Here is an 18238-nt window from a genome sequence, read left to right as displayed (position 1 = left end):
AAGAGCTGTTTTTAAGTACTATTAAGCCCGTCACAAAAATCCATTGATAGATGAAGTGAGTAAAGTGAAGGTCTCTCAGTCATGTCCAACTCTTTGCAACCCCATGGACGATATAGTCCATGGAATTCTCTAGGCCAGAATACTGGAATGGGTAGGCTTTTACTTCTTCAGGGGATCTTCTCAACCCAGGGATCCAACCCAGGTCTCCTGCATTGCAGGTAGATTTTTTACCAACTGAACTAAAAAATATGTTAATTGCAAATAATTTAAAATCAGTTCATTAGAATAAATGGGGTGTATGTTGGGGTTCACTTCTTTTGACTGATGTTGTTGTTCAGTTGCTAAGTTATCTTTGACTCTTTGTGACCCCATAAACTGCAGCATGCCAGACTTCCCTGTTCTTTACCATCTCCCGGAGTTTGCTCAACTCATGTTCATTGAGTCAGTGATGCCATCCAACCATCTCATCCTCTGTCACCCCCTTCTCCTCTTGCCCTCAATCTTTCCCAGCATCAGGGTCTTTTCCAATGAGTTGGCTTTTTGTGTCAGGTGGCCAAAGTATTGGAGCTTAAGCATCAGTCCTTTCAATGAATATTCAGAGTTGATTTCCTTTAAGATTGACTGGTTTGATCTCTTTGCTGTCCAAGGGACTCACAAGTCTTCTCTAGCACCACAGTTCAAAAGTATCAATTTTTTGGCCCTCAGCCTTCTTTCTGGTCCAGCTCTCAGCATTTGTACATGACTACTAGAAAAACCATAGCTTTGACTATACAGACCTTTGTTGGCCAAGTGATGTCTCTGCTTTTTAATATGCTGTCTAGGTTTGTCATAGCTTTCTTTCCAAGGAGCAAGTGTCTTTTAATCTCATGGCTACAGCCACTGTCCGTAATAATTTTGGAGCCCAAGACAATAAAATCTGTTACCATTTCCACTTTCTCCCCATCTATTTGTTATGAAGTGATAGGACTGGATGCCATGATCTTAGCTTTTTGAATGTTGAGTTTTAAGCCAACTTTTTCACTCTCTTCTTTCACCTTCATCAAGAGACTCTTTAGTTCCTTTTCACTTTCTGCAATTAAAGTGGTATCATCTGCATATCTGAGATTGTTAATATTTCTCCCAGAAATCTTGATTCCAGCTTGTGAGTTATCCTAGCATTTTGCATGATGTACTCTGCATAGAAGTTAAATAAGCAGGGTAACAATATACAGCCTCGATGTACTCCTTTCCCAATTTTGAAGCCATCCATTGTTCCATGTCCAGTTCTAACTGTTGCTACTTGTCCTGCATACAGGCTTCCCAGGAGACAGGTAAGGTGGTCTAATATTCCCATCTCTTTAAGAATTTGACCTGATGTTACTTAATTTATATATGTGAGAGGTAAAGCATCTTTTCTTTAAAAGGTATTTTGTAATGAATTTACCAATTCAAAGAAGCTTTCTTCTCTAGTTATTTTCTAAAAAGGGAAAAAAACATTTTGCTGCATATTTACTCAGTATGGCAGGTGTAAAACTCTTTAGAATAAATTCTTAGGGTGCCTTTGTTTGCCTTTGTTTTTCTATGAGGCATCCTATTTTGAAAATATTCCTTGATTGAACTTCTGAAGAAAAAATGAAATGTTTACTCCCTAATTAAAATTAATTTGCCCAAAATGTATGGCCAAGCAGGATGCAGAAAAGTATGACATCTTTTGGAGAATTATATAGCTAGGTGGGCAGGAAAGAAAGAAAGACTTAGTTTTCATTCTACCTACATTTGTGTTCTTTGGATTATATACCATGTGCATTTAATACCTAGTCAAAAATACATAAAATTAAAAAAAACTTGACAGATTATCCAAATCTGCTGTGATTATTTGTATGTTAGATGTAATTAGAAAGATTGGCTATTTTCTTTTCCCAGATTATGCATCCAGAAAAATTGTCTTCCATTCATTGTTTCACACTTTAAAATTTATCATAATTTATATTCTGTATTTTATATGGAAATAGTTTTATAAATTTGTACTCCTCAGCAGTTTTCCCTTGGGCATTAATTCTAAAATAATTATCTTACCTAGAAATGAATAATCTCTACCAAATTACCTGGAAACACTTCTAATTATGTTCTCTGAAATCTGCTTAATAAAGATATTATGAACATTTTCTGAAAATTTTAAAGAATTGTTCAAAAAACTTTGTAATTTTCACCAAAATTTAACAAAGCATTGTTACTTGAGCAACATAGTGTTTTCTTACAAAGCAGTGAGAAAAGAAATTTGAAGAAAGGGAAAAATGAGGTAAAGAAGGTGAGTAATAAGTCAGCAGTTAAATAATATTTCTCAATTTCATAACACTCAGCTCATTTGAACTTCACAATAAGCCTTGTGAGGTAGAATGAAGGCTCATAAAGTGTAAAGGAATTACAGATCAAGAGTGTGGAACTAAAATCAAAAGCCTTTAAGAAAAGACTGTATTCATGAGTTAAGGCCTAATTTTGTTTTTAAAGTGCTATTTGATAAATTCATTGCACAGTCTTCATTTTAAGAAATATAGATACATTTTAGCCCTACAAAGTTTAATGTTTATGCTATATACATGTTTGATATTATAGAAAACCTAGTCTTTTGCTAAAAATATAAATGTAAAATATTCTTTTTTTCTATCAGTGCTGCGTAAAATTAAAAGTAGATAGTGTGAAAAAAAAGTCTTTAATAAAGCTACACATTTTCTAATGTTAATCCTCAGCGATGATCAGGAATCAGGCATCAGGTTCTGAGACAATCACATCTTTAGCAACCAGATCTGTTAAACCACTGATTTCATGAGATCCTCACTCTTTTATTTACTTGATAAATGATGCTATAGGCGTCAGTGTGTGTGTGTGTGTGCGCGCGCGCGTGCGCGCGCATGCTAAATCACTCAGTCAAATCTGACTCTTTGTGACCCCATGGACTATAGCCCACCAGGCTCCTTGCTCTGTCCATGGGATTCTCCAGGCAAGAATACCAGATCGGGGTGCCATTCCCTTCTCCAGGGGATCTTGTGGACTTAGGGATTGGCAGGCAGATTCTTGACCACTAGTGCCACCTGGGAAGCCCCAGGCTTCTGTTTACCTTGTACTTGCAATCCATTTGTTACCTATTCGGTCATTGTTTGTTTTAAATCTTTGGCCTTTAGAAATAGGTAAAAGAATGAATACAAAGAATATTTACTCTTTTAATAAAATGGAAGAAAGCAATCATGTCACACTATAATTTTAAATAAATTTGTGTCTGATCAGAAGTTTGCCTAGGATGTTGTCATTTTGTACTGTAGGAGACCAAAATGTGCTGTCCCAAAATATGCCTCTTTGGTGTGAGGGTTATTTTAAACTTATTATTTTGAGAAACAGTAGACACGGGAGAAGCTCTGAAAACAGAGTAGAAATAACCATTTTGTTTAGAAATTTATATTTATAAAGGAAATCTCTGTTAATAAGAATGTCTCCATCTCCGCACCAGGAAGAAAACGATGACTTTAAATTACAAGAAAATCTTGTAAATGGAGAAAGCAGGGACATAAACCTGCATGACCTTGTACTTGTTTACCCTACTTTTCCTAGTCACTTCACCACTGATCTCCTCTACACCCATCTTTCTTTGTTTTTACCTGAAGATTATATTCAAGCCTAAATTCTAAACTACCTCTTTGAGTTACTCAATTTCCTTTTGTATCTTCCATGTGTATATGAGACATACAAGTTAACAAACTTCTGTTTGTTTTTCTCCTACTGATCTGTCTGTTGTTACAGGGGTCCCAGTTTAGAACTTAGAAGGGTAGGGGGAAAATTACTTTTCTTCCCCTACAGTATACATAAAAAGCACAATATAAATATTCAAAAATCTAGATATTTGCCTTTTATTTAAACACAAAAGACTGGTCAATTTTCCCAGAGTTTGTATTAAATTGTTGAATTTGAATTAACTGTTGAATTAACATTGAATTAAATTGTTGAGTACAAACCATGATCCCTAACTTGGTGTGGTGATCTAGTTATTAAATTTACAAATATAGAGCTGATAAGTAATGCCAGCAATAGAGACCTTTAGTGGTAACTAATATGGAGTCTATTCCATCTGGCACCTAAAAGATAAAATGGGAAGGAAAAAAATTACAAAGGAAGAACAAAAATTATTGATATATTTTTAAAGCTTGCTTTTAACTGAAACTTAAACCAATCTGTGATCCATTTTGTAGGAATGTATCTTCTGATATAAAATGACTATTCCTTTTTCATCTTCTATGCTAAGAAAATGTAAAACTATAATTATATAGTTTAAAAACCTTTTAAAGTTAATTTGAGGGGGTGTTAGGGTTTTTAAAAATAACTATTAAAAATATAAACATGTAAAAGTGTAAAAGCTAAAATATTGTTTAAAAGAATATTTTTAAAATTAATACATTGCCAAAAATCACCTTTCCTTCTATTTGACCTAGCTCTGGGTTGGTACCTAGTCTTTGCCATTATTACTTGATGAAAGGAAGGCTAGAAACTCAGTAAAAGAGAGTGCCATTCTAAAACAACATTGTTAATCTACCATTGTTGTTGTTGTTCAATTATTAAGTCACATCCGTCTCTTTGCGACCCCATCAACTGCAGCACGCTTCGCTTCCCTGCCCTTCACTGTCTCCCAGAGTTTGCTCAAACTCATGTCCATTGAGTCAGTGACACTATCTAACCATCTCTATACTCCAATATAAAATAAAAAAATTTTAAAAAGAGTGCCATCCATTACAACTACCATCTATTTTATACTTAGAATTTCTGTATCTTTGAATGATATTGGTCTTTGTTAGGAATGAGTTTTGGGAAATTAAAATTCAAAAGAAATGTTAATACAACTCTTCCAATTCACATTACAAATAACATGAAAATTAATTTTTGTGGAGAGTGACTGCTAAGAGGTAAAGAAAATATATCAAGGATTTCTCTTCACAATTTTAAAGCTGTGTATTGTTGACATAAGGATAGCCTGGTTATTGAGTTCCTTCTTAGTTATCTTATGCATATGACAGTTGGATAATTAGTAGAGTGGCCAGATTTGATGAGACCATGACTTGCTTTATGGTAGTGTTTTGGTACTTTGTTTTTCACTTTTTTCTTCTTCAACTTTTTTGAGATGTAATTGACATGTAACATTGTTTACATTTAAGTTGTACAATGTGTTGATTTGATACAATTACATACTACAGAATGATTACCACCATAGTGTTGTATAACAAACACCTCCATCATGTCACATGATTACCATTGTGTGTGTGTGTGTGTGTATGTGATGAGAACACTTAAAATTTATTCTCTTAGCAACTTTCAAGTATACAATACAGTATTTCTAACTAAAATCACCATTCTGTACATTAGATCCCCAGAACTTGTCTCATCGTACAACTGGAGGTTGCGTCCTTTGACCAACCACCCCCTTTGCCCCCAACCACCACCCTTTGATAATCACCATTCCACTCTGTTTCTACGCTTTCAGCTCATGCAAGAATACTGGAGTGGGATGCCATTCCTTCTCCAGGGGATCTTCTAAACCCAGGGATCAAATCCCGGTCTCTGCACTGCAGGGGTCTCCAACATTGCAGACAGATTCTTGACTGCTGAGGCACCAGGGAAGCCCCTTTCAGCTCTGAGCTACCAGGGAAGCCCATAGTTGACTATATATGCAGGAGTTTATTTCTGGACTCGCCATTCTGTTCAATTGGTCTCCTTTCCCCTGATAGGAGAAAATCTTCCCTAGTTGATGAAACTCCTGGAGAAGAGATTTATGACAATCGAGTTTCTTTTGGAAGCTCTGTCTTCAGGCCAATAAGGGGGAATTCATAGAAAGCTTTCACTGCATTGGCTATTTTCCAAGTGCCTTCAGCTGAAAATAATCCTTACGGCAGATGAGCCTATTTTAGCAAGGCGTATTCTGCCACTCTTCACTTCTTGTCTTGATTCTTTAAAAATCAATAATAAAACTTAATAGCTAACCAGGGTTCTATCCCTGGTCCAGGAAGATGCCACATTCTTCGGAGCAACTAAGCCTGAGCACCGCAATTCCTGAAGCCTGCGTGCCCTAGAGGCCATGCTCCAAAATGAAGACTGAGCAGAGCCAAAAATAAATAAATGAATGAATCTTAAAAAAAAAAAGTGAATAAGAAGGTCAATTAATTGGAACCCATCTTTCCTGTATTTTATCCAAATGGTAGCATACTAAGCATTAGACTCACATTTATATAACTTTAGATATCCTATTTTCATACTTATTAAGCTTAATTATGTTGCTTAGGCCATGGCATCTGGTCCCATCACCTCATGGGAAATAGATGGGGAGACAGTGGAAACAGTGTCAGACTTTATTTTTTGGGGCTCCAAGATCACTGCAGATGGTGACTGCAGCCATGAAATTAAAAGACGCTTACTCCTTGGAAGGAACGTTACCACCAACCTAGATAGCATATTAAAAAGCAGAGACATTACTTTGCCAACAGAGGTCCATCTGGTCAAGGTTATGGTTTTTCCAGTGGTCATGTATGGATGTGAGAGTTGGACTGTGAAGAAAGCTGAGGGCCGAAAAATTGATGCTTTTGAACTGTGGTGTTGGAGAAGACTCTTGAGAGTCCCTTGGACTGCAAGGAGATCCAACCAGTCCATCCTGAAGGAGATCAGTCCTGGGTGTTCATTGGAAGGACTGATGCTGAAGCTGAAACTCCAATACTTTGGCCACCTCATGCGAAGAGTTGACTCTTTGGAAAAGACCCTGATGCTGGGAGGGATCGGGGGCAGGAGGAGAAGGGGACGACAGAGGATGAGATGGCTGGGTGGCATCACCACTCGATGGGCATGAGTATGAGTAAACTCTGGGAGTGTGTGATGGACAGGGAGGCCTGGCGTGCTGCGATTCATGGGGTCGCAAAGAGTAGGACACGACTGAGCGACTGAACTGAATTGAACTGAACTCAGAAAATATAGCATTAAAGAATGGCAACTTTTTACCTAAACAACATTAGTCAGTCAGTTAGTTCAGTCGCTCAATTGTGTCCGACTCTTTGCGACCCCATGAATCGCAGCACGCCAGGCCTCCCTGTCCATCACACACTCCCAGAGTTTACTCATACTCATGCCCATCGAGTGGTGATGCCACCCAGCCATCTCATCCTCTGTCGTCCCCTTCTCCTCCTGCCCCTGATCCCTCCCAGCATCAGGGTCTTTTCCAAAGAGTCAACTCTTCGCATGAGGTGGCCAAAGTATTGGAGTTTCAGCTTCAGCATCAGTCCTTCCAATGAACACCCAGGACTGATCTCCTTTAGGATGGACTGGTTGGATCTCCTTGCAGTCCAAGGGACTCTCAAGAGTCTTCTCCAACACCACAGTTCAAAAGCATCAATTTTTCGGCGCTCAGCTTTCTTCACAGTCCAACTCTCACATCCATACATGACCACTGGAAAAACCATAACCTTGACCAGACGGACCTTTGTTGGCAAAGTAATGTCTCTGCTTTTTAATATGCTATCTAGGTTGGTCATAACTTTCCTTCCAAGGAGTAAGCGTCTTTTAATTTCATGGCTGCAGTCACCATCTGCAGTGATTTTGGAGCCCAAAAAATAAAGTCTGACACTGTTTCCACTGTCTCCCCATCTATTTCCCATGAGGTGATGGGACCAGATGCCATGATCTTAGTTTTCTGAATGTTGAGCTTTAAGCCAACTTTTTCACTCTCCTCTTTCACTTTCATCAAGAGGCTTTTTAGTTCCTCTTCACTTTCTGCAATAAGGGTGGTGTCATCTGCATATCTGAGGTTATTGATATTTCTCCCAGCAATCTTGATTCCAGCTTGTGCTTCTTCCAGCTCAGCATTTCTCATGATGTACTCTGCATATAAGTTAAATAAGCAGGGTGACAATATACAGCCTTGATGTACTCCTTTTCCTATTTGGAACCAGTCTCTTGTTCCATGTCCAGTTCTAACTGTTGCTTCCTGACCTGCATACAGGTTTCTCAAGAGGCAGGTCAGTTGGTCTGGTATTCCCATCTCCTTCAGAATTTTCCACTGTTTATTGTGATTCACACAGTCAAAGGCTTTGGCGTAGTCAATAAAGCAGAAGTAGATGTTTTTCTGGAACTCTCTTGCTTTTTCGATGATCCAGCAGATATTAGCAATTTGATTTCTGGTTCCTCTGCCTTTTCTAAAACCAGCTTGAACATGTGGAAGTTCTCGGTTCACGTATTGCTAAAGCCTGGCTTGGAGAATTTTGAGCATTACTTTACTAGCGTGTGAGATGAGTGCTATTGTGCGGTAGTTTGAGCATTCTTTGGGATTGCCTTTCTTAGGGATTGGAATGAAAACAGACCTTTTCCAGTCCTCTGGCCACTGCTGAGTTTTCCAAATTTGCTGGCATATTGCGTGCAGCACTTTCACAGCATCATCTTTCAGGATTTCAAATAGCTCAACTGGAATTCCATCACATCCACTAGCTTTGTTCATAGTGATGCTTTCTAAGGCCCACTTGACTTAACATTCCAGGATGTCTGGCTCTAGGTGAGTGATCACACCATTGTGATTATCTGGGTCATGAAGATCTTTTTTATACAGTTCTTCTGTGTATTCTTGCCACCTCTTCTTAATATCTTCTACTTCTGTTAGGTCCATACCATTTCTGTCCTTTATTGAGCCCATTTTTGCATGAAATGTTCCCTTGGTATCTCTAATTTTCTTGAAGAGATCTCTAGTCTTTCCCATTCTGTTGTTTTCCTCTATTTCTTTGCATTGATCGCTAAGGAAGGCTTTCTTATCTCTCCTGGTTATTCTTTGGAACTCTGCATTCAGATGGGAATATCTTTCCTTTTCTCCTTTGGTTTTTGCTTCTCTTCTTTTCACAGCTATTTGTAAGGCCTCCTCAGACAACCATTTTGCTTTTTTGCATTTCTTTTCCATGGGGATGGTCTTGATCCCTGTCTCCTGTACAATGTCACGAACCTCCGTCCATAGTTCATCAGGCTCTCTGTCTATCAGATCTAGTCCCTTAAATCTATTTCTCACTCCACTGTATAATCATAAGAGATTTGATTTAGGTCATACCTGAATGGTCTAGTGGTTATCCCTACTCTCTTCAGTTTAAGTCCAAATTTGGCAATAAGGAGTTCATGATCTGAGCCACAGTCAGCTCCAGGTCTTGTTTTTGCTGACTGTATAGAGCTTCTCCATCTTTGGCTGCAAAGAATATAATCGGTCTAATTTCGGTGTTGGCCATCTGGTGATGTCCATGTGTAGAGTCTTCTCTTGTGTTGTTGGAAGAGGGTGTTTGCTATGACCAGTGTGTTCTCTTGGCAGAACTCTATTAGCCTTTGCCCTGCTTCATTCCGTACTCCAAGGCCAAATTTGCCTGTTACTCCAGGTGTTTCTTGACTTCCTACTTTGCATTCCAGTCCCCTATAATGAAAAGGACATCTTTTTTTGGGTGTTAGTTCTAAAAGGTCTTGTAGGTCTTCATAGAACCATTCAACTTCAGCTTCTTCAGTGTTACTGGTTGGGGCATAGGCTTGGATTACCGTGATATTGAATGGTTTGCCTTGGAAATGAACAGAGTTCATTCTGTCATTTTTGAGATTGCATCCAAGTACTGCATTTCTGACTCTTGTTGACTATGATGGCTACTCCATTTCTTCTAAGGGATTCCTGCCCACAGTAGTAGATATAATGGTCATCTAAGTTAAATTCACCCATTCCAGTCCATTTTAGTTCGCTGATTCCTAGAATGTCGACATTCACTCTTGCCATCTCCTGATTGACCACTTCCAATTTGCCTTGATTCATGGACCTAACATTACAGGTTCCTATGCAATACTGCTCTTTACAGCATCAGACCTTGCTTCTATCACCAGTCACATCTACAACTGGGCATTGTTTTTGCTTTGGCTCCATCCCTTCATTCTTTCTGGAGTCATTTCTCCATTGATCTCCAGTAGCATACTGGGCATCTACCGACCTGGGGAGTTTCTCTTTCAGTATCCTATCATTTTGCCTTCTCATACTATTCATGGGGTTCTCAAGGCAGGAATACTGAAGTGGTTTGCCATTCCCTTCTCCAGTGGACCACATTCTGTCAGACCTCTCCACCATGACCCAACCATCTTGGGTGGCCCCACATGGCATGGCTTAGTTTCACTGAGTTAGACAAGGCTGTGGTCCTGTGATCAGATTGGCTAGTTTTCTGTGATTGTGGTTTCAGTGTGTCTGCCCTCTGATGCCCTCTCACAACACCTACCATCTTACTTAGGTTTCTCTTACCTTGGACGTGGAGTATCTCTTCACGGCTGCTCCAGCAAAGCACAGCCGCTGCAAGCTTACCCTATTTTTCAGAAATTGGTGATTGTCTCCGTTTTTCTCTATAAAACTAGTTTTGAAAAACAGCAGAGATCCTTATACAAACTCCTAATAGATGTCAGATACTTTTATCTAAAGATGCATACATAATTCCTGTTATGATATTTAGTAGGTTTCTATGTAAGGTCTTAACCTGAACCCTTAACACCTTTAAGAATGCCTCTTGAGCTGATGCCTGAGCCCTCACTGAGCTAGAAACTGTGCTAATCTGTCCTTGATGAGGCTGCATTGATTATCTGAGATGAGGAAAATTCATAATGACCACTTCACTTATAGTACTTTTAGGAAGCTTTATTATTACTAATATCTCTTAACTTACTAATTTCTAAACTGTATAGCTTCTCACTGCTTGTAACCTTATGTTCCCAATTCTTACAAAAGGATAAAAGAGGAATTTCACTGGAGTTTCTTTGTTTTAGATCAGAAAGTCAGAGCTCTTTAATAAAGAAGACATTTTTAATCTCATTATGTAACTGAACTCCTTTGTGCTTTATAATATCACTAATGATCACTGAAAGATTTTTGATAGTGCTGCATTAATGCAGTACTTAATAAGATGACCAATCTATATTAGCTTTTAGTTTAATTTTCAAATTATTTCAAATGAAAAGGAATGGCTGTTAGTAAAATAAGAGGAATTAAGTTCTTTGTTGTTCAGAGAAGCTTCTTTTTTTAAATTAATTTTTTCTTTTGTTTTTATTTTTCATTATTCTATAAATTACCTTTTTATAAAGAAATTCCTTAAGTTACATATTTTGTATAGAAGAAATTGCGGTTGCTCTCTCACATTCATGCTTTAAACTACTTTTGTATGACAATACAGGGGCATATACCCACCCCCTATATCATACATGTCCATTGCGATGACATGGCTCATTATATACAGATGTACAATTGTCGTAGGTAAAATTTTATTCCCTCTATCTCCCTACAAAATGTCAACTACAAAAATTGTAAACCACTTCAATCTCATTAGCCTATGTACTAATATTATACACGTTTGTAACGGTTTGTTTTTATTTATATGTACTCTACCTCATGTGTAAAAAGATTAAAGGCTACTTTGTGATCATGTTAAACCAAGATTAAGAGAGGCTTATGTTTTTTTTTTTTTAAAGAATTTATCATATAAACTTTTTGAAAGCCAATAGAAAGAGTAACATTTTTAATTAGTAAAAAAAAAATGGTATAATTGAGATAAACTTAATTAAGAGCCTGACAAGTATAGTTTGTATTTTAATGACTTACTAACTTGATGTATGATCCTCAGTACCTCATCTATTTCTCTGGCTGTTTCCTAATTTGTGAAGTGATCTCTCAGATTTTTAAATGATAAGGTGAACGATCAGAACAGGACTTATATGCTTGAGAAGATAAAGCTGCAGAGAATGTAGGGTATGTGAGTTCACAGAGGGAAAGACTCTTGGAATAGGTTCATCAGCAGGGCCCCGGGTACAGACCAGGTCCTACACTATTGGCCCATGTGAGCGGTGTATGGAGCTGGATTCCAACTCAGCTTCTGGAGGCAGAAGCACTTTTTTGTAAACTACCCAAAGGCAATGCCTTTTTCCAGTTTGCATAAAGGAGTCTTAATGTACTAGTTGCTGCCCTGTTCAGCAGTTTTAGACTTCATCTCAGTTGCCAGCACTGAGCAGTTGGTAGCAACTGCCTGAATCTCTTCATGGTGTAAAATCTATGGGGAAATCTATGGATCGTGGATGGAGGAGTGGAGGCGTGTATTTATTAATTACCTGTATTAAACTTTAATTGTTTAGAGTGTAGATGTGAATATTTTGTGTTTGCTGTGTTTGAAAGTGCAGGCTTAGGAATCAGACTGAGTAGCAATTCCTGGTTTTTACTTATCAGTCTTGTGACCTTGGCAACTTCCTTAATTCCTCTCAGCCTCTGTTCCTTATTTAGAAAGTGGAAATAATAATAGTTCTTGCCTCCCTAGTGGGAGGCTTCTGTGGTGACTCAGTGATAAAGAATCCACCTGGAAGGCAGGAGACTGCCTGCAATGATGTGAGTTCCATCCCTGGCTCGGGAACGTTCTCTGGAAAAGGAAATGGCTCGGGAACGTTCTCTGGAAAAGGAAATGGCAACCCACTACAGTGCTCTTGCCTGAGAAATCCCAAGGACAGAGGAGCCTGGCGGGCTATAGTCTGTGGAGTTGCAAGAGTTGGACGTGACTTGGCAACTAAACCACCATCACCACCTTTCCTTGTAAGATTGTTGTAAGAATTAAGTGAATGTGTTTAAAGTACAGGCATGGCACTTGGAACATAGCAACTATTCAGTTAACATTAGCTTTCATTGTAGTGATTGTTGTTTATAATAGTGAATACATTGCATGGTGAGTCTTATCCTAATGTCTGCTCTAGTGGAGGAAAAAAATTTTTTTTCCTTTACCCATTTTAGGTTCTGTAATTGGAACTCTCTAATTAGACTGGCCAAAGATGGAGTAACAACAAAAAACAAACAGAAGTTTATTAACATGTGCATTGCACATATACACGTGGGAGCACCCAATGATGAGGAACTCAAAGGGATGGTTAGAATTTGGGTTTATATACCGTCTTAACCTAATCAGAGGAAAGGAATTTTGGCCTTCTGGATGTAGGAGGCAAGTTATGGGGAAGTGACCAGTAAAGTATGGTAAACAGGATTGCTTAGTAAGATGTGTTATGTAGATTTAAGTTAGAGCCTTCTCCATTGGGAAGAGTTAGTTATGAGTTCTCCTTTCTCTGGAGAGGAAGACATCTTTACAAATGGAATTTTTACAAGTTTTTACAAAAAAATTTTTTTTTTACAAAATTTTACCAATTTTTACAATTTTTATACATCTTTACAAGTGTAAATTTATTTACAAAATAAAAACTTGAACCCTGTTTATAGTTTTTCCTGAATCTATCGGTTCTTAAAGTCCTTTAGCTCAGGATAATCCATATGCCAAAAAGGCATATTTTGAGTTGGCATATTCTGGTACTCTTCACTACTTATTCAGTCTGTCTCTCATCCATTGATTTCTTTTTGTTTGCATTGCCACCTTTCTCCTGGATAGTTGCAACAGCCTTCTATCCTGTCTCTCTCCTCCCAGTTGAAAGATAATAATAGATGGTCCTGAGTGGGTATAATGTACAGCTGTCAGTTGAATTTAAGAGGAACAAGAGTATGGTTGAGTACTAGAGAATAGAAAATATTTTAATATCTCTTGTGGAATAATTGGCAGGGCATCTACAAGGATTGTTTTGTGACTCTGACATTAGTTTGAATTGAGTCCCCTCATTATAACTTCAAAATTTTCTATAGCAGTGTTCTACAACTACAGTTGGGAATAGAGAAAAGTTGTGTGTGTGTGCTCAGTCACTCAGTTGTGTCTGACTCTTTGTGACCCTGTGGACTGTAGCCCACCGGCTCCTCTGTCCATGGAATTTTCCAGGCAAGAATACTGCAGTGGGTTGTCATTTCCTACTCCAGGGGATCTTCCCAACTCAGGCTTCTGTATTGGTAGGCAGATTCTTTAACATTGTGCCACCTGGGAAGATAATGAAGGCTTAAAATATTAATACTTGTGGTTATGTGGAACGTAAAGAGGACAAGGATTCTAGGAGAGAGATTGAAATGGCTGACCATGAGTTCTGGGATGTGATGCCAGGCTCTTGAACCTAGATCCCAGAGAGTAATCTGAGAGCACAGCAAGAGGATAAGGAATAAGAGCACAAACTGAGGATAAGGGATAGGCTCATCCAAGGAGGGGAAATAGATAAATACATTGTGCTGTGTTCATGCATATAAAATAATTCAAAGGACTTAATTTGAGCTAATACTAAGAGTAGCAAGTTGCAGAGGAATATCATTTATGTGAGATTTTTAGAAAGATATGAAACAATTGTATTTATTTCCAGATGTTACTTGTAAGTCCCTATATCAGTATTTTATGCAAAATTATCACCAGCTTGTTTCTCTGGTCTCCCAACTCACAATAGATTAGAAAGAGCAGATTTTTAAAAATTACCCTCTTTGATGCAATAACTGACCTACTAGTGGAGATGGAAGAGACCCAGAACTACTAAATTTAACACAGAAAAGGGTCAAAAAGCAAATACATGTAGCTGAAATTAATGCAGATAAATGGTCTTATGCATGAAGTACTCCTATTAAGGCAGCATTTGATAACTGATATTCATGATTAAGACTTTGTACTGTCAAACATCAATTTCAATTTTATTTGATATATTGTTTTTGCAAAGAGAGGAAAGTATGTGATTAAGATTTTCATGAAAATGGTTATGATGTTAACAAAAATATTTCGGAAACTAAAAGGGGTAAGTTTCATGTATTTGGAAAATTCTCTTAACATGTGACATCCTCATGCTTGTTTGAACAGAGGTTTACAACAGTGCGAAATGGAAGGTAACAGCTTAAGAGATAAATGACTATATATAATTACTGCTTGAGTTATATCAATATGCTTTTTTGGTTTCTTGACAGATTGTTTAACGAACAAAAGTGAAGAATTATCAAATAGCACAGTATACTTCCTCAACCAATTTAATCACACCTTGACCTGCTTTGAGAATAACCTTCAGGTATTTCTATATATAATACTTGAAATTAAAATGCTGTTTTGTCCAAATGAATAATAAATAATTCCAGTTTTTACAGCATTACTTGTTGATACTTATCACACATACAATGTAGAGGTAGACCCTGGATTTCTGCTAAATCCTTCTATTACTAGCTCTTGGGCAAATCAACAAAACTTCAGTCTTTTAATTTGTAAGGTGGGAATAGTAAGATCTATGCTGACTACCTTCCAGTATTTTGTAGTCAGGATCCAATGAGTTAATGAGTATGAACATATTAACTGAAGCATGTGATTGTTTAATTGAAACACAATGTTGTTCTGTCTGACAATAATTTACTTTGACTTTGTTTATGCAATAATGTATTTTGCAGTTCAGTATGATTGTCTATAAGAAGCTTATTCTCTGCCTCAATGTTTGCTTAAATATATTTTACCTACTTTAAAAGACTCTGTTTAGCAACGTAACTTTGAGTTTTGAATTATAATATAAATGATAGCCTTTAAGAAACCAAGTTATTGGGTCTTGTTTTCTCCACCTCTGACCTTTGAATGTTAGTATTAGAGCTTTCCTGGTGGTGGTGAAGGGAGAAACTGGAATTCTGGTAAAGTCCTAGTTTTGAAACTTGCTTTTAATCAAATAAGTAATCCACACAAATAGGTATAAACATGTTTAAGATATAGGTATGTATGATTTTCTCTTTAATAAATGTGATAACAGAATTATGAATTTCCCTGAGTATAGTAAAAAACATTTATTAGATGAACATATAGTAGATAAATGTTTCCCAAAATACGTTCTGCAAGCATTTAATAGATAGTCCATAAAAAAAGGTTTAGTGTTAATAAAGGTGAGAAATGCTTTACTACAGGACTACAGAGCTTCAGTGGACAAATGTACCTTATGTAAAACTTCAAATGGTAATTATTGTACACAGCATTTACCAAACCTATTTGGGAGCTCTTTGGTTTTAGAAACCAAACAACACTAGTTCTGATACATGTACTTTAGGGAAGCTGGCATTTTTCTTGGGATTTTGGTTGTAAATATTTTTATCCTGGTTTGTTGTTTGTCTTTTTATCATGCTTCTCTTTTTGTTGTGAAGAAAATTTAAATTTTCATGTCATTAGATTTATCAAAATTAATGAGTTAAGGATTTTATGTCACACTAGAAGGCCTTTTCCCACTTTCAGATTATTTAAAAATTTTCTCCTATGATTTCTTCTAGGATCTTCAGGCTTTTGTTTTATATATTTAAGCATCATTTATGTATTTGAAATTTATTTTGGTGTAAGATGTGAGGCTTAGGGGCTTCCCTGGTGGCTCAATGGTAGAGAATCCGCCTGCCAGTGCAGGAGATGAGGGTTCGATCCCTGGGTCGGGAAGATGCCCTGGATGGAGAAGGAAATGGCAACCCACTTCAGTATTCTTACCTAGGAAATTCCATGGACAGAGGAGCCTAGTGGGCTACATCCATGAGGTCATAAAGAGCTGGACACGACTTAGTGATTGAGCACACACACGTGAGCCTCAGCTCCAACTTTTTATTCTGATGGCTTCTTGACTGTCAAAACAGGACTTACTAAATAAATCCATGAAACCAATTTTAGAACCAAGTTTAAAAAAAAAATCAATCATTTTGATATTTTATTAGAGTTGTATTACATTTTAGAGTTATCATTTGGAAAACATTGACATGTTATGATATTGATCTTTCCTATCTAGGAGTACAGTATATTCACTCATTTTTAATCGAAATAAAATAAACAATACAAAATTTACCACATTACAGTTTTTAAGTGTAAAATTAGTTGGCATTAAAGTACACTCACATTGTTGTACAACTCCACCACCATCCATTTCCAGAGTGTTTTCATCTTCTCAAACTGAAACTCGACATATTAAGCAATAACTCCCCATTTCCTCCTTCTCCAGCCCCTGGCAGCCACCACTATTCTTTATTTTTTAATGTTCTCTAGCACAGTTTTATTTATTTATTTAAATTTCATATAGGCCTTATAATGCTTCTTAACTTTACTTCAAGGTGGTTTTTAAGAAATACTTACTTGGCTGTGGCGTGTCTTCGTTGTGTCATGCCGGCTCTTTCGCTGTGGCACACGGGCCCTCTAGTTGTGGGTGCTGGCTCCAGAGCACGAAGACTCAGTGGTTGTGGAGCACAGGCTTAGTAGTTCTGTGCTGTGGCATCCTGGCTCCCTGGTCAGGGGTCAAACCTGCATCCCCAACATTGCAAGGCAGACTCCCAACCACTGGACCACTGGAAAAGTCCCTATTTCAAGGTATTACTATGTAGTGTTTGGTGCCCTTGGGAATTGTATCTTTTCTTCCCCCACTACAGATTTTGACTGGCTATTTTTAAATATTTTATTTTGGGATGATTTTAGATTTACAGAAAAGTTACAAAGGTAATACAGAGAATTCCTGTATACCCTTGACCCAGTTTCTTCTAATGTTCATCTTATATTACCATGGTACATTAGTCATAAATAAGAAATGAACATTGGTACATAACTCTTAACTACCAGACTTCATTCTGATTTCACCAGTTTTCCTACTAATATCCTTTTTCTGTTTCAGGATTCATTCCAGGATAATGCATTCCATTTAGTAAATGGTTACTCCTTAAAATTTCTATCATATATGTAGCTACATTTCCTTTCATACTTTAAATGCTGTACTTATGAGACCTTTTTTCCCTTGAATTTTATTTAGGCTTGTTGAAGGTACGTTTGTATTGATCTTTCTGAAAACCCACAATTGTCTTTATCAGTTTCTGCTTTATTTTTCATAATGTGTTAATTTATGCTTTTGCACTGATTAATTCCTCCTATATTCCTTTGGTTTTGTCATTTTTCTCATTCCTTAAATTGAATGGTTGATTGGTTTATTTATTCTCAGGGAGAGGTATGAGCTGGAGCTATAGATTTGAGTCATCAGGTTACAGATAGCATCAAGCCTGGAGACTTGGATGTGAGTGTAGGTAGAGGTGATAAAGTGGCCTGAGTTCTGGGCAACGCCAGTGTTTTATAGGGTGTGTGTGTGTATGGGCAACGCCAGTTTATATGGGCTGTGTCTGTGCGTGTGCATGTGTGTGTGTGTGTGTTACAGAGGGGAGGGGAACTAGCTAAAGAGATAGGTAGTAGCAGTGAAATTGATGGTATTGGCTGTGGCGGAGGCTTCTGGCTCAACGATGAGGCAGGGATGTGGGTTTAAGTTCCAGACCAGATACATCTTATGTCAGTAT

General features: G+C 37.5%; 1 protein-coding gene across 1 annotated transcript in view; it reads left to right on the top strand.

Moving 5' to 3' along the window:
* OSTM1 (osteoclastogenesis associated transmembrane protein 1) overlaps positions 1 to 18238 on the top strand; it is a 42343-nt gene that overhangs the window by 9207 nt on the left and 14898 nt on the right. Inside the window, exon 3 of the mRNA XM_043439454.1 lies at positions 14882 to 14979. Within this exon, the coding sequence (XP_043295389.1) occupies positions 14882 to 14979 (98 nt within the window). The remainder of the gene's footprint in view (positions 1 to 14881; positions 14980 to 18238) is intronic.

The sequence above is a fragment of the Cervus canadensis genome, chromosome 20, assembly GCF_019320065.1.
Source record: "Cervus canadensis isolate Bull #8, Minnesota chromosome 20, ASM1932006v1, whole genome shotgun sequence".
NCBI classification, from domain to species: Eukaryota; Metazoa; Chordata; class Mammalia; order Artiodactyla; family Cervidae; genus Cervus; species Cervus canadensis.
Note: the sequence above shows the minus strand (reverse complement) of the source record. Positions and strands in the feature narration are given on the sequence as shown.